The sequence below is a fragment of the Trachurus trachurus genome, assembly GCF_905171665.1.
Source record: "Trachurus trachurus genome assembly, chromosome: 3".
NCBI classification, from domain to species: Eukaryota; Metazoa; Chordata; class Actinopteri; order Carangiformes; family Carangidae; genus Trachurus; species Trachurus trachurus.
This window is the reverse complement of record NC_139893.1, coordinates 14,778,478-14,792,423: the sequence shown is the minus strand read 5'-3', so window position 1 is coordinate 14,792,423 and position 13,946 is coordinate 14,778,478. Positions and strand designations below refer to the sequence as shown.

The 13,946-nt window shown below is 40.5% G+C and overlaps 1 protein-coding gene across 1 annotated transcript in view; it reads right to left on the bottom strand.

Moving 5' to 3' along the window:
• The window catches only part of tspan15 (tetraspanin 15), a 29,793-nt gene extending 18,623 nt beyond the window's left edge, over positions 1–11,170 (bottom strand). Inside the window, exons 1-3 of the mRNA XM_083969304.1 lie at positions 10,998–11,170; positions 2,072–2,257; positions 632–706 (exon numbers count right to left, since the gene is read on the bottom strand). Of these exons, the coding sequence (XP_083825430.1) occupies positions 632–706; positions 2,072–2,257; positions 10,998–11,087 (351 nt within the window). The 5' untranslated portion in view covers positions 11,088–11,170. The remainder of the gene's footprint in view (positions 1–631; positions 707–2,071; positions 2,258–10,997) is intronic.
• Between the last annotated feature and the right edge of the window lie 2,776 nt (positions 11,171–13,946).

The window sequence follows — 13,946 nt, the reverse complement described above, 5'->3', positions numbered from 1 at the left end:
AGAAAACACAAAAACCGGTCAAGGAAGCAGAACGTGCCATCAGCACAGTGATATCACCACAAACGATAATCCTATCTGCTTTATAAAGAGATCAATTCTGATTATACTGCCCCAGTACATTTCCTGGGTAGAAATGTAAGCAAATACGGTTTGGGTGTGTTAGTGAAGCCTTTGGATAAGATACTAAACCACTTGCATGGTTTAGTTCATGGTTTGTCCACAATATGCCATTTGGTGACAATTGGTTTTGAAAAATTAGAGTTACAATGGCATTAACATTTTCTTTAACTTGGTGTATCCAACTATATGTGCTATTTTATAATGTACAGTAATGTAAGTTTTCATATTTTTACAGTGCTGGGTGGGTGCACACCAGTGATACAGTACTAATACAGTACCCAACCTTTTCAGCTTTGTTTTTTGTTTTTAGTCATCTCCTGATGATCAACAGCTGGCAAATATCAGTTCACTGATGTATAAAGCTTTGGTTGTTATTGCATTGCTCTGCTGTAAAGATGAACAGCATGTGTAGTATATAAATAAAACTGACTTGACTTAAAAGATCTCTGACAAATGCTCCGGTGGGAAAGTTGAACAGATTCTTGATCAGAACCTAAACAGCTCAGCTCACCTGGTTGCGAAACACTAGCGCCAAGATCCCTCCCAGCAGCTCCAGAAACAGACACAGTGCCAGAGTGTACATGAACTGTGATCAAACAGACAACAGAGAAGAGGCATTACATACTTACAGATGTGGACATTAATAATTTATAACTTACTACTGGACACAATGTTAGATAGGCACTGAGTTACACGCTGCAACCATACGCCCATCAAGGTTTTTAATGGAAACACAATGTACACTACACCTGCTTGTTGACCGGTGTGTTTGGTGCCAGCGTGAGTGCAGTGCATGAAATCATGCAGATGCAGGTCAAGAGCTTAGTTTATGTTCACATCAAGCGCCCAGAGTGAGGAAAAAATGTGATCTCAGTGACTTCGACTGTGGCGTGATTGTTGGTGCCAGACAGGCTGGTTTGAGTTTTTCTCAAACTGATGATCTCCTGGGATTTTCACACATAACAGTCTGCAGATATTCTACTCAGAAAGGCGTGAAAAAAAAAAAAAAAAAACACACAGAGACAGTGAGCAGCAGTTCTGTGGATGGAAAACTCCTCTCTGAAGAGAGAGCCCAGCGGAGAATGGTTGGACTGGCTGGAGCTGACGGAAAGGTTACAGTTTCTCAGATATCCATTCATTACAAACGTGGTCGGCAGAAATACATCCCAGAATGAACAAAATCCCCAACCTGGAGGTGGATGAGCTACAATAACAGAGGATTAGAAATCTGAGGCTGCAGTGGCCACAGGCTCACAAACACTGGACAGATGGAGACTGGCAAAACAGCCGGTCTGATGCATCTGGATTCATGCTGAGACTGGAAAGAGTATGGTCAGAATTTAGCATTGATGGCACGAGTCAATGGACCCAACCCACCTTGTATTAACGCTGCTGGTGGTATAATGGTGTGAAGGATGTTTTTTGTACATTTTAGGTCCATTAATACCAATAAATAATGGTTTAACTGCCATAATCTCTGTCTGCGTGTTGTTGCTGACCATGTGCATCCCTCTGTTGCCACAGGTTATCATCTTCTAGTTGGCGTTTTCAGCATCATAATGCACCATGTCTCAAAGTAAAGGTTAAACTGGTTTCATGAACTTGAAATTGAGTTCACTGTACAGCAGTGGCCTCTCCAGTCACCAGATCGAAATTAGCAGCATGAAAGTGGAAATGAAAAATCTGCAGAAATGATGATGGACCAGAGTCTCACGGTAGTGTCTCCAGCATCCTGTGGTATCAGTGCCACAAAGATCCAAGGACATATACAGATGTTATAGCTTTTTAACTGATCCACTGGTACAAATGAGTGGAAGTATTGTTCTTTTAGTGCACAATTATGCCAGCAAAACAAAGAAAAAAGACTTAATAGAATATTTACAGACTTTCTGAATCCTTGCAGGTATTTTAATGTTTTTAAAAAAAATCTTCCTGTAAGGGAAACACTCACCACTTTCAGAAGTGTCAGATTATCCCTGAGAGAAGCCAGGACTCCAATGAATGAAACAATAAACATGATGATTCCCAGGACGATGAGGATTACAGCTGGGGCCAGAAACATCCCCTCCAGGGTCTTGTAGCGTTGTCTCTCCACCTCAGCATAGATGCCAATGGCCAGGATAAATCCACCAATTAACTGGAAACACAAAGGACAGGTAGATAGCACGGGTTAGTCATCAGCTTGAACATAATGGAAATTTCATTCTGAATTCAGATTTCATATAAATTAAGCAGCGTTAAATATGACTAAAAGATGAAAACACGAAGGGGGCCAAAGACAAACACTCAAAATTGTTTCCACACACATACAGACATAATCTTCAAATCCCTTACTGATTCTACTCAGTGAGCTAAAATAACTAATACAGTATATATGAGCCAGAAACACATGCTTATTTACTGCTATATGGCTACTGTGACCATTATGAGTAAGATATGATATGACCAGGAAGTGTTGAATAATGGAAAACATGTTAATCTTGTTGCCTAACTGGAATAAATAATGCAATTACTGCGTCATGTGAGGAATACTGTTTAGTTTATATATGTCATTACTCACTGGCAGATTAATACATTCATTATAATTTGGTTGTATACAATTAAAATAAAGCCACTACAGAACATGCAACAGGGTTCATATAAGCAGCAAACACGTCCACTGCATGGACAATGTATATATCTGTCGGAGGGTTATGGTGCTAACCACAGACTCCAATTAGATGTGAAGTGGTATATAGCGAGACTCAAAGATTATTCCCTCTGTTGTAGCACTCAGCCAATGAAGTACTTGTTTTGTTTGTCTTAATCTTACTTTGGTAAATTGCTAACACATGCTACATGCTGGGGTAATGTAAATGTTCAGCTAACATACTTATCATGAGTCAATTTTCATGGTGAGAAGTCTCCAAATCTATCAGAGCAAGCAAGAAAAGCCACTTGTGTATGCATGTGCTTCAAGGGAATATACTAATTATAATCTGCATTTTCACCAGACTGAAGTGGACTGCAGTCACAGACAATTCAGTGTTGTTATTGTAAATGACAGCTTTCTTTAATTAGGTTCTCTGAAGCACTTCAGCTAGGGATACAGGGAATCTACTGAGAACAATCAGTGTGTCTGAAGTACACACACACACAATCACACATGCTCTCTGCATTTTAGCCTTGCTGGCCTTCTCTCACTCAATTACTCCTACATAATTTGATCATCAATTCAGAACTGACTTTAGGATTTTGAAAAACTATCATTGCTGTGAAGCAGATAATCAGTCTAGACTGTGAACAGAAACACACAACCACACACTCCGTCTCTATATCACCGTCTTTGTGATACTTTCTCTTTCAGTCCTCAGGTTTTAGGATTTCATGCATCTAGCCAACTATTCTTCTGCACCGACTACTTATCTTGGTCAGGTTTCTAAAAGGCAGGATTTTATCAGATGAGAGGTGGCCACATACACATACACTCTTTATCACTGTATCACAGAATCACAGACTGATGACCGCAGACTGAGACTCAGGACATTCCTCCTGTGAACGCATTGATTCAGACACTAAAGCATATCTCTAGTTCAGAGACTTTACACAGACTCTGCAGGCTGAAGCTTTTGTAAACCATAAAAACAAGACTAGATAATTATGCTGCTCACATAAGTCCTATAATGATATTCACATTTTCTTGTTCTCTTGTTCCAACTGTAGCATACACCGACAAACTTTCTGAGTGGTTTCAAACAACCATTACTGGTTGCTTATTGTAGCCTTACGTGTCTAACATATGCAAACAGGTCAGCCACAACAGATTCCTCCATTTGATAAGGGTGCTTAAGAAGACTGGGCTGCATGGTGGGACATTCACTTTATGGCCAATTTTCCCCTTCTTTAAAAGGTCAATTAAATTAACAAACCCTCTAGTAAATGTAATAATTGTTTCACACTGATCTGGTTAACACTGACAAGAGTTTAGACAACCCTGAGCTCATTGCACAACAGACAGAAGTTGATCAATAAGTTGATCGTGTTAATGATTTTAACACCATCTTCTCTGAGGATAAAAGCCTATAACCCACGTACTGTGTCTCTAAAGAAAAATACACAGCAGCCTTCTGGTTCAGCTCTTTACTCGTCTCATTAAAGCCCCTACAAGGAACTTTCATTTTGTGTTGATTGTGCTGACCCCTTTGGACAAAAGCAGTAGTGTTTTGCTGAAATGAAGAATGCATTTCCCATGAGCTCTAGCGCGTATTGTCGTAAAGACACTTATCTGGCTCGTGCGTCAGGGCTCCAGACTACCTAGCGCGTGCCGTCTCCGGTCTGAGTGCCGCAAATCGTTTCGTCCGTGGACCGACCCGACCACTGCCTCCCGGTTGCACTATTACCGATGGGCTCATTTGCTGTTGTAGGTCACACAGAGACATTAGCAGAAACAAGAGACTTTTGCATATCCAGTTAAAAGTTCCTTGTAGGGGCTTTAATGTAGGGGCAAACTAGGCTATTCCCACATGGATTAAAAATGCTTTGGTAATGCACATTTTAAAATCCGGGGGTCACTGAAGAGATTAGTAACTACAGACCAATTAGTCTTCTTCAGGAGAAGACTGTCTCAGAACGACTGCTCGATTACATGGACACAAACCATTATCTGCCCCAGATATAACCACTGCAGAGTCAGACATTTGTTTAATATTCGAAAATATCTGACAGTCTCATGATAAAGGGAAATGTAGTAGGCACAGTGGTCCTGGATTTTATAACGACATTTCACACCATAAATAAGAACAAATAATTTCAAAACTCTCAATTGTCAATTTGTCAAACAAAAAGGTCACAAACAATGTGTTGACAAAAAGTCTGTTTATAACAAAACTGAAACAGGAAACCACCATGGGACGACTTTACTCAAGTTTGATTTTCTGTAGCTAATGTACTGTATGTTACTATTAAATATGTGTCTGATATTGTTTTGCTGTGCTCACTTTACCTTATTTTCATACCACTAATCTAGTTTACTGCAGCTATGTTGCTACTGAATGTGTTTTACTAAATCTTGCTGTAATCAGTTTACTTCTCCACAAACGCTCCTCTATTGAGACAAGTTTTACAAATTAGCATCCACAATAAACACCATGACACTTGCATCACATAGACATTTTCAGTTTATCTGTGTCTATATTCTATATGTCCCCATCAAATGAACCATAAATAAGAAATACTGATGATGATGATAATAATAATAATTCCGACGCAGACACAGCTGCTGGAAAGTGACAGTAAGGAGGCACTGAGCAGGATTTAATGCAGTATTTTCTCAATTTGATGCTCAGCTGATCACTGCGGAAAGTGTCAAAATTGAAATAAAGCAGTGAATAGACAAAAAATATATAAGATAAGAGTTGAATACTGCCTACTAGAATTCAAGAACACATTCATATACAGTATGACTACTCTAAGAGGCTTAGGAGCTGACGTATTATCTGGTAAAAAGAAAAAAAATTCAGGGGACTGTAGGAAATATATAGATATCAACAACACTGAATGAGAAAAGTCTGTTCTGCCAAGTAGCACATGGGCACATGCAGCCCTGTAATGTGAGCAGGCCACTGATGTAATAACCTGCCAAACACCAGTGACCCATTTATCCTGACATAAATTACCTTGATGTCTTTTATGTACTCACCAAAGTGTCAGTGAATGTGCCTAGACATTTACACTTTACATTTACCTGTACGCTGCCGAAAACAATAGACAAACACAATGCAGTGGTTCCCCAATACAGTAAAGTTATGCTGCACAAGGCATCGGAGGAAAAGCTTTTGATTTAAAGAAAAACGTATTACAACTTGGTTTGTTTTTGCAGCACAGACCAGACAACTTTACAAGACACAATTGAATCACTTAAAACCCTTTCCAGTGGAAAGTCGATTGCATTTTGTTTGTCTTCACATTTCACACTTGCTTGTTGGTTATTACTCCCCACACCAGCAGTCACCCAACAAAACACACACACACATACACTCACATACATAGTGTGTGTGTTTAAACCATCACATGTTGAAGTGAAACAGCTTATTCTTTGACACATTTTCTGCTAATTGCTGCCAGCCTCCTCACGATCTATCTTCAGCCTTTCCAAATTACAATGAACATCATGTCAGAGTAAAGGAGCAGAGGGGGAAGCAAAGAAAGGCAAGAAAATTAGTGCTCATCTCTGAGCTCTGAAGGTCAGATCACTGTTTACATTCGACCACAATGTCTTCTCCTTACATGTCCCTGCTTGCTCTCTGTTATGGTATCTTGCTGCTGGCTGGTCGCCCACCCACTTAATACAGTACTCACTCCCATCCAGCTGAGAGCATTTTAAAACAGAGAAACTCTTAATTTCTGGCAAACAATCAAATATGTCAACATCTATGAGTGATCATCTTTACAGTCGTGATGGTTTGTGAATCACTCACGGTTCATGCAAACAAATCCTGACTAAAATATCCATGATAATATAATCACACATGCAGTACTGCATTTACCCCGCAGCAGACGGCTCAGTGACAATATCAGAGCTTCAGTCCACGTTGAAGTTGGATAATGAAACCTGTTACACTCTGCTAAAACTACTTAATGGTGAAACGTGTGGCTAAAACTCATGGTTTTGAAACCAGGATGGATGCTGCAAGCCTCACAGCCACTAAAAGGCCACAGCCAGCACAGTAGCCATGAGAGGCTGAAGACCTTTGTTCTGGTTTCACATCGGCAAGTTAATAAAACTGTTCAATGTATTTTCAAAATTGTGCAGTAGTGGGTTTTACACAAAAAATTATATAAGAGATTATATTGTCTTGTGTGCTGGACTATGATTTATACATGATTTTTTACAAAGCAAAGAGGAACATTTTTATTTGATAGGTGTGTGATGCCAGTAAAGGTTGCTGGTATGTAGAGGATTGATTGAAATGATTCCAGTAAGGCGCACAGTCCCAAATCACAATGCAATTAAAACTGCTAAGAGGTCACAAGTCAAAGACTGATATTACACTGGTTAGTCCCAATGTCTGTGTGTGTTATCTGTATGAGCCAGTGTTAAATAAACCTCCTGTGAGTAAATAAAAGTTAAAAGCAGATAAACTCATACAGCAGACCAAAGTGAAACGAACAAAACGTTCAGAGCTGGAATCACAGTTCGGATGGTTATCTTTAAAAAGAAAAGAAAACTTCAGTTGTTTTAGTATTAGTCTAAGATAAAACTGACAGGAAGGAACAAACTGATTGTGAAAGAACAACATAGGCAATCATAACTGCCAACTGAAAAAGGTATTAAATAGTGACCTTTGTTCAGCAAATCCACTGTTTGGAATAACAATTAATCTCAGAGCAGCTTTAAAAGACTGTAAAACACCCAGTGGTTTTCTCATACACATGAATTTGTTTTGGTTTTGGTTTTAGTCTTTCTCAGCCATGACAAACACTGATCAAACACAATAAAACTGAATGGATAAAGGTCACATCATGGGGGCATATTGTCCCTTCATGACTTCATTAATCATTTTCAAAATAAGCAGGAAATAACTCACCATCTCCTGTACATTGTTCCTGAAACTTACAGTATGCTACAGTATGTTTTGCTTGGCTGTCAACAACCTCTCAGCCACACGGATGTCCTGTCCTCTGGGACACCGAGACAATGTGAAGAACAGGTCACTAAACTAAAACCAAGACATACAGTATATTCCCTCAATCATCTTTATACATACTCAAGTCCAGATGAGTTTTATAAGAAAGCAAAAGTCTGAAGGTCTGAGGTCAAAAACATCCCTTAAACTTCCCACTAAATCACTACTAGAATATTCAGCCAATGCTGCCAGTAAATCACTATCGTAATCCATAAATCTATCAGCATTTGTTGTTTCCACTATTACAAGAAATGTGGATGCGTCACTGAGAGCACCGGCGTGCAGTCAGCTAAAAATAAGGCCCTCACACCTGTCTCATGATACATTTTGGCAGAATCTCTGTTGGTGCCCATTATAATACATGAGTGCCACTTCAAGCGCTCAGCCTGGGAACATTAGCTGCTCTATACGTTTTCCTAGAGGATGTGATAATGTGACCAAAACAGCTCTTTGTTCCTGGCAGTTATCACACTGAGCCATATTCTTCAGGAACAGAGCATTGTGAGAATATCTCTTTAGTGCGACTGAATCAACGAGCTGTGGGAGCAAAGTAAATATAACTTGTTAATCTGTTTCACCCCCTTCTATCAAGACAGCATTCATTCCCCATAATACAACCATTACCCACTCCTTTGCTTCCCCCTGTCGCACCATCCCACTCTTTCTCTCCCTCCCCGTGCATGAATAAACGTTTCAGAAAAAGCGATTCTCTTCGTTTGCACCAAGTGTCTCAATCAGCCATCTGTCTGCACAAATACACAATCTGTCATTTCGTCCATGACAGGGAGCGGTTGCCTGGTTTGGCGTGGCTGCACTAAATCTTTATTCTTAAAAACACTGGCATACTGTGACTGTGAGCCATCAGAGTGACGGTTTTTAGGAAGATACAAGTTATTTCAATGGATTTGCTAAAACAAATGGTGAATTAAACAACTGTCTGTGTGTATTTAAACAAGTTCTTATCATTAAAGCGTTCCTTCCTTGTTATGACAGATCACAGCATCTAAGAATGTATTTAAGCACCAAGTCAGACAAGGACAAAGACTCAGATAATCATCGCTTGCAGCTGAATATGTGGCTCTTCGATCGCTGAGAGTTATCACTTTTTCCACTAAAATGATGAATGTTTTTAGTTTGCTTTTTATCCACTTACAGTTCATCTTGCAAGTGGGAGGACAAAGTGCTCTCCTGCCAGCTCTTCACTTCACTTGACGTCTCCACTGAAAACACTGTCTCAGAAATAAAAAGCAACCTCTCATTGCTGTGTAGGCTTTTTATATATCTGTCACACACAGTCCTAATTCCTCTGTGAAGACAGACACTGGATATTTATCCTAACTAACCACTGTGGCCTCTAATGATCCCCCTTGGTCCCTGTGCATCTGCCCACTGCCCCTGTGAGTAATCCAGACATGTGGAGGCAGCACACTGTCATCAGTTGTTCATCATGAGACCCATTCATACACTCAGTAACCTTCTGCTGTACATTTCACAAGCCGTGTATAAAATGTGTTTAATTAGTAAAGAACAATGTGATTGTACAAAACTAACAAAAAGTTAGGGATATTCAACTTCCGGGTGAAATTTATGGAAAATGTAAAAAGTTCATGCTACAGTGATATTATATCATGAAACCAGGGCATTTAAGTAGAAGTATAGAACGGTAATTTCTTCATTATAAACAATGTAACGAAAGAAAAGTTAACAACAGTGGTTGGTACCACAACAAAAAAATGTCAATGTCTCAATAAGTTGTCATGTGGCCAAAGGAGATCCACTTCTCTGCCTTTCTGTGACTCTCCCAGTCTCTCTGTGTCTCTGTTCAACCTGCTGATGACACTCTGTGACACTCTGTCATCTTGGTCTCATGATGTCAAAACGTGAACAGCGCGATGAGCGGGACTGTTTCAATACAAATTGTCGCTGAACCAGAACATTTATTGGTGGATTCGTGGATCAGACACCTGTTGTGACAACTGTTGACTACTGTTGTTGGACATGTATTCAAAAGTTTGAAAAGGTCAAATTAAGTTCACCTGTAATTACGCATTCTGAAATTTCAATCCGAAAGCTGAATATCCCTAACTTTTTGTGAGTTGTCGGTGTATGTCAAAAACAAAACAACCAATTATACAGAAATGACAGGTTTGAACACTGAGACCAGAGACAGAAGATATGGTAATGAGTCTCAAATCAGTAGACTGTGGTGTACCTGTCAGACGCTAAGAAGCCAGTTCAAGTGCCGTTTATAACCACACAGAGCTGTCTTCTCATACCATTTGTTTTGTTTTTTAGGCTGCCTGTCTGTGTTGACTTCCTGTTGTTCAGCCACGCATCTCTTCCACTCCTGTGTGTTTGACTTAATAGTCTCCTATTGTGTTAAAAATAAGTATAAGTAGGCTGTCAATATCTGTGAAACCTTAAATAGGTCAATACCTAATTTTAACCATTTTATTATGTTAGTAAGTCTAAACAAATAAACCATTACTGGACCACCTTTCATCTGGAGCAGGTCATTTTTGTCCACTTATCATATTTTCATTTCCTCAAAACATTATTTTTTCTGCTGATATGTCATGTGGTGGCACGCACACATGACGCACGCACCACAGCAGGAGTCATCAAAACATACAGTTTATATGTCAAAGACTGGAACTGTTGCTCCTTTTCCTCCCCCTCTCTCTTTCTCTGTATTTACACAGCAGTTATCAGGCAGGTATGGCTACAGGGTAAAGGTGTACAGGGGGAGGGTGTGGCCACCTCGCAGCAGCGGACGGTTGTGTTGTGTAATTCAACGTTGCAGAATATAAGAGTAGAGCAACAGGTAGACTACTGCAACACCTGTCGCTTCACAAATATGGAGCACAAACTCAAAGCTGTTATTAAACAATGGCACAGTTTTGACTCGGTTTCTCTCTCTCTCTCTCTACTCGTAGATTTCCCATGGAGCTGGGCAACACACGCTATCCCCGGCTGAAACACAGTCTACACACACACACACACACACACACACACACACACACACACACACACACACACACACACACACACACACACACACACACACACACACACACACACACACACACACACACACACACACACACACACACACGCGCACCCTGTCCGTCAGTCTGTCCTCTTGCAGCCGGGTATCGGTCCAAACAAAACGCACGCTGCTGTTTAACGAAAGATAAACGCGCTGCTACTCACCCACCAACCGATGGCGTAGGAGAAGAGGAGGAATTTGAGGCAAATGTAGGAAAAGCTGTGACAGTATCGTATCTCCTCGTTGTTGGACATTGTGTCTCCCTGAAGACAGTTAACTTCGGCGGCTTCCTGCGCTGCTGTTGACACACACAACACTTCCGCGTTGTCCTCGTCACCACACCTGGAAGCGCGGAGCAGTGATGGATGGACGGATGCGTGGTCGGATGGGAGGGATATGGACTGGGAGAGCGGGATTAACCGGGAAAAGGACGATTTGACAGTTTATTATTATCATTATCATTATTATTATTATTTATGTTTGTTGAATTTATTTTGACATTCTGACCAATAAATCTCAACGTGGATTATCTCTCAAACATCTTGTGTTTAGGGGCGTTGCCAGGAATTATAATCCCTCTTTTCTTTTATTTAACCCATTATTACCAATGTGCAACCAAATACCCACCGTCCGGTATTTTCAGGAAGTGGCCTATCTTTATGTCATTAAAATATTTTCTATTACTAATAATAGACCAGACAAGTATCAGGGGACACGAGTCTCATAGATGTAGTGAAGTAGGACAAAAACATTAAAAGCAGACAGAGATTCAGGGTAAACTTTAAATAATCTGTTTTTAAAGCATAATGTTCTTGTAACAAATTTAGCCACCAAAAGTGTAACATTCATGGATTAAACAGTAAATTAAAATCATATAGCCTAGTTTATGCTGAAAACATGTAATTTTGCCCCCTAGTGGTGAAGTGTGGTAAAGAGACACAGAATGTATGACCCAAAGAGGAGAGCAGCCAATGAATCCTCCTGAAAACAGAAAATAAGCACACAAACAGGATGAATGAAACATATGCAAAGCAGACTCCATACACATTACACGGCATTCGACAGTTGCCGACGATTTGATCTCAATTTTATTGAAGCTCATATCTCAAATGATGCTGCCTGATATATTTTTTTCAAAGGTTTCATATGACTGCTGCATAATGAAATCATCTGAAGATGAGATCCAAACCCCGAGTGTGTTTGTAATGTAGTGAATACAGCCAAGGACCACAAAGGCGTTTTACACCCAAACAACAGGCAGCATCACCAACGATTTCCCTCGGCGTTTGCAGTGTCTGCATCAGCTCTAGTCGATTCTTATCAGCAACTGAGAAAAAGTGGCTGAGTGGCTGTCCAGTCAAGTGAATCATTTAATCTGGTTAGTGTTGTGAAAAAACCTTATTTATCCCTTCCACCTCTTCTTATCTTCTTCAACAGGCAAAGGAGAAGCAAACCAGACTTATCCTTCATTTGTATTCAAGATTGTTATGTCAGATTCACCGTTTTCCTCAACTTCCCACTTGCAAAATGTCCTCAATCAACAGTCTGATGTGCTCTCTGCTCTGCATTCAGGTGCAGTTATGAAGAAATGTGAGATGCTGCTGCCATTTGTCTCTGTTGGTGCAAGTCAGGGTTAGACAGGAAACATCATCCCCTCCTTATAAGGCTTCAGACAGTCACCACGGTAACCCCTTCACCCACAATGCCTTGGGCTAAGAGACCACACTTTTAAATTCAGTTACACCACCACCACCTGTGTAGAAACTTTGCAGTCCCCTGCCTGAAGCTGTCCACACACCCGGCCCCAGAGAGAGAATGAGCTGAATTCAGCTGAATGACTCTACCTTTACTATGCAAATATATGGGAACTCTGTACATACAGTTGACTTCATCTGAGACGGAGGGAGACTCACACAGAGCGGGAGATAGGAGAGGCACAGAAAGAGCATAAATGTGAGGAATAACAGCAAAGTGGTGGCTAAGTGAGAGGAAAAGCACTGCAGAGTGAGTGTAGCCTATGTGTCCTATATAGTGGCACCTTATGGTTAGTGATAAGTAAAAGGATAGAAAGTGCAGGCCAACTAACGCCCCCTTCACAGTACACGACATGCACAACCCCCCCCCCCCCCCCCCCCACACACACACACATATTTAATACTTATTTATGTCTATATTCACATACACACTGACTCATTCGGTGTCTGGGAGGACATCTAAGTGTTTTATCATGTTTCAGATGCCACAGCTCTCACTAACAGTAGCCGTGACTGCCAGTCTGCAGACACAGCCCTGTAGTTTGCAAGTGCTTCAGCCTTTGTGATCAATCCTTTCAATACTGCAATCAGTTCTCCTCAGATACACTTTCAGCCTGTGAGAAACATTGCAATTAATTTAGATATCAAAGTATTCAATGGAAGACCTCTGTTTCTTTCACAGGGCAACAGAGCTCATTAAATTGGAGTGTGATCAACAGAAAAATTATGATGAATGAGCAGCTGAGAGGAACAAGAAATAAACATCAAGCACAACTTTAAAAGCAGAGATCATGTCGGCTGGAGGGGTATCTCACTCACCCCTGGATGTTTGCAGATGATAATTACAATGATGATGTGAATGATGATGGTGGATTATCAAACCTACAGTACAGTACAACATACTGGGAGCATCTAGGCTGAACACAATGCTACCACCAGAATTAACCCCAAGAACTTTTAGTACAAAAAATAGATTATTTAATATTCATGGAATGAACTCTAAACACTATTAAAGAAGCATTTTACTGGGAAAGTGATTCTGTAGTTCCCCCATATGAAATAATGCAATCTCCAATGAACTCTCTACTCTATCTGTTCTCAGCTCAACCAACGATACAGATCTCAGATGAGAGATACAGAGGTCTAACCCTGTACATGTAGCATATCAGCCCTCTCTGTCTGTCTCCTGTACTGGGTGGCAATCAGACACAGGGGAAAATGCCCAGTGGCTAGTTTAAAGGCAATTTCACATCAAACCATCACAAGAGTGATTCAGATTTCAGATTCCAGGGGAGCAGGGAGCTGATGGCTGCAGACATTAGAGGTAGCAATAGGCCCCTCATTACATTTCTTTCCCCA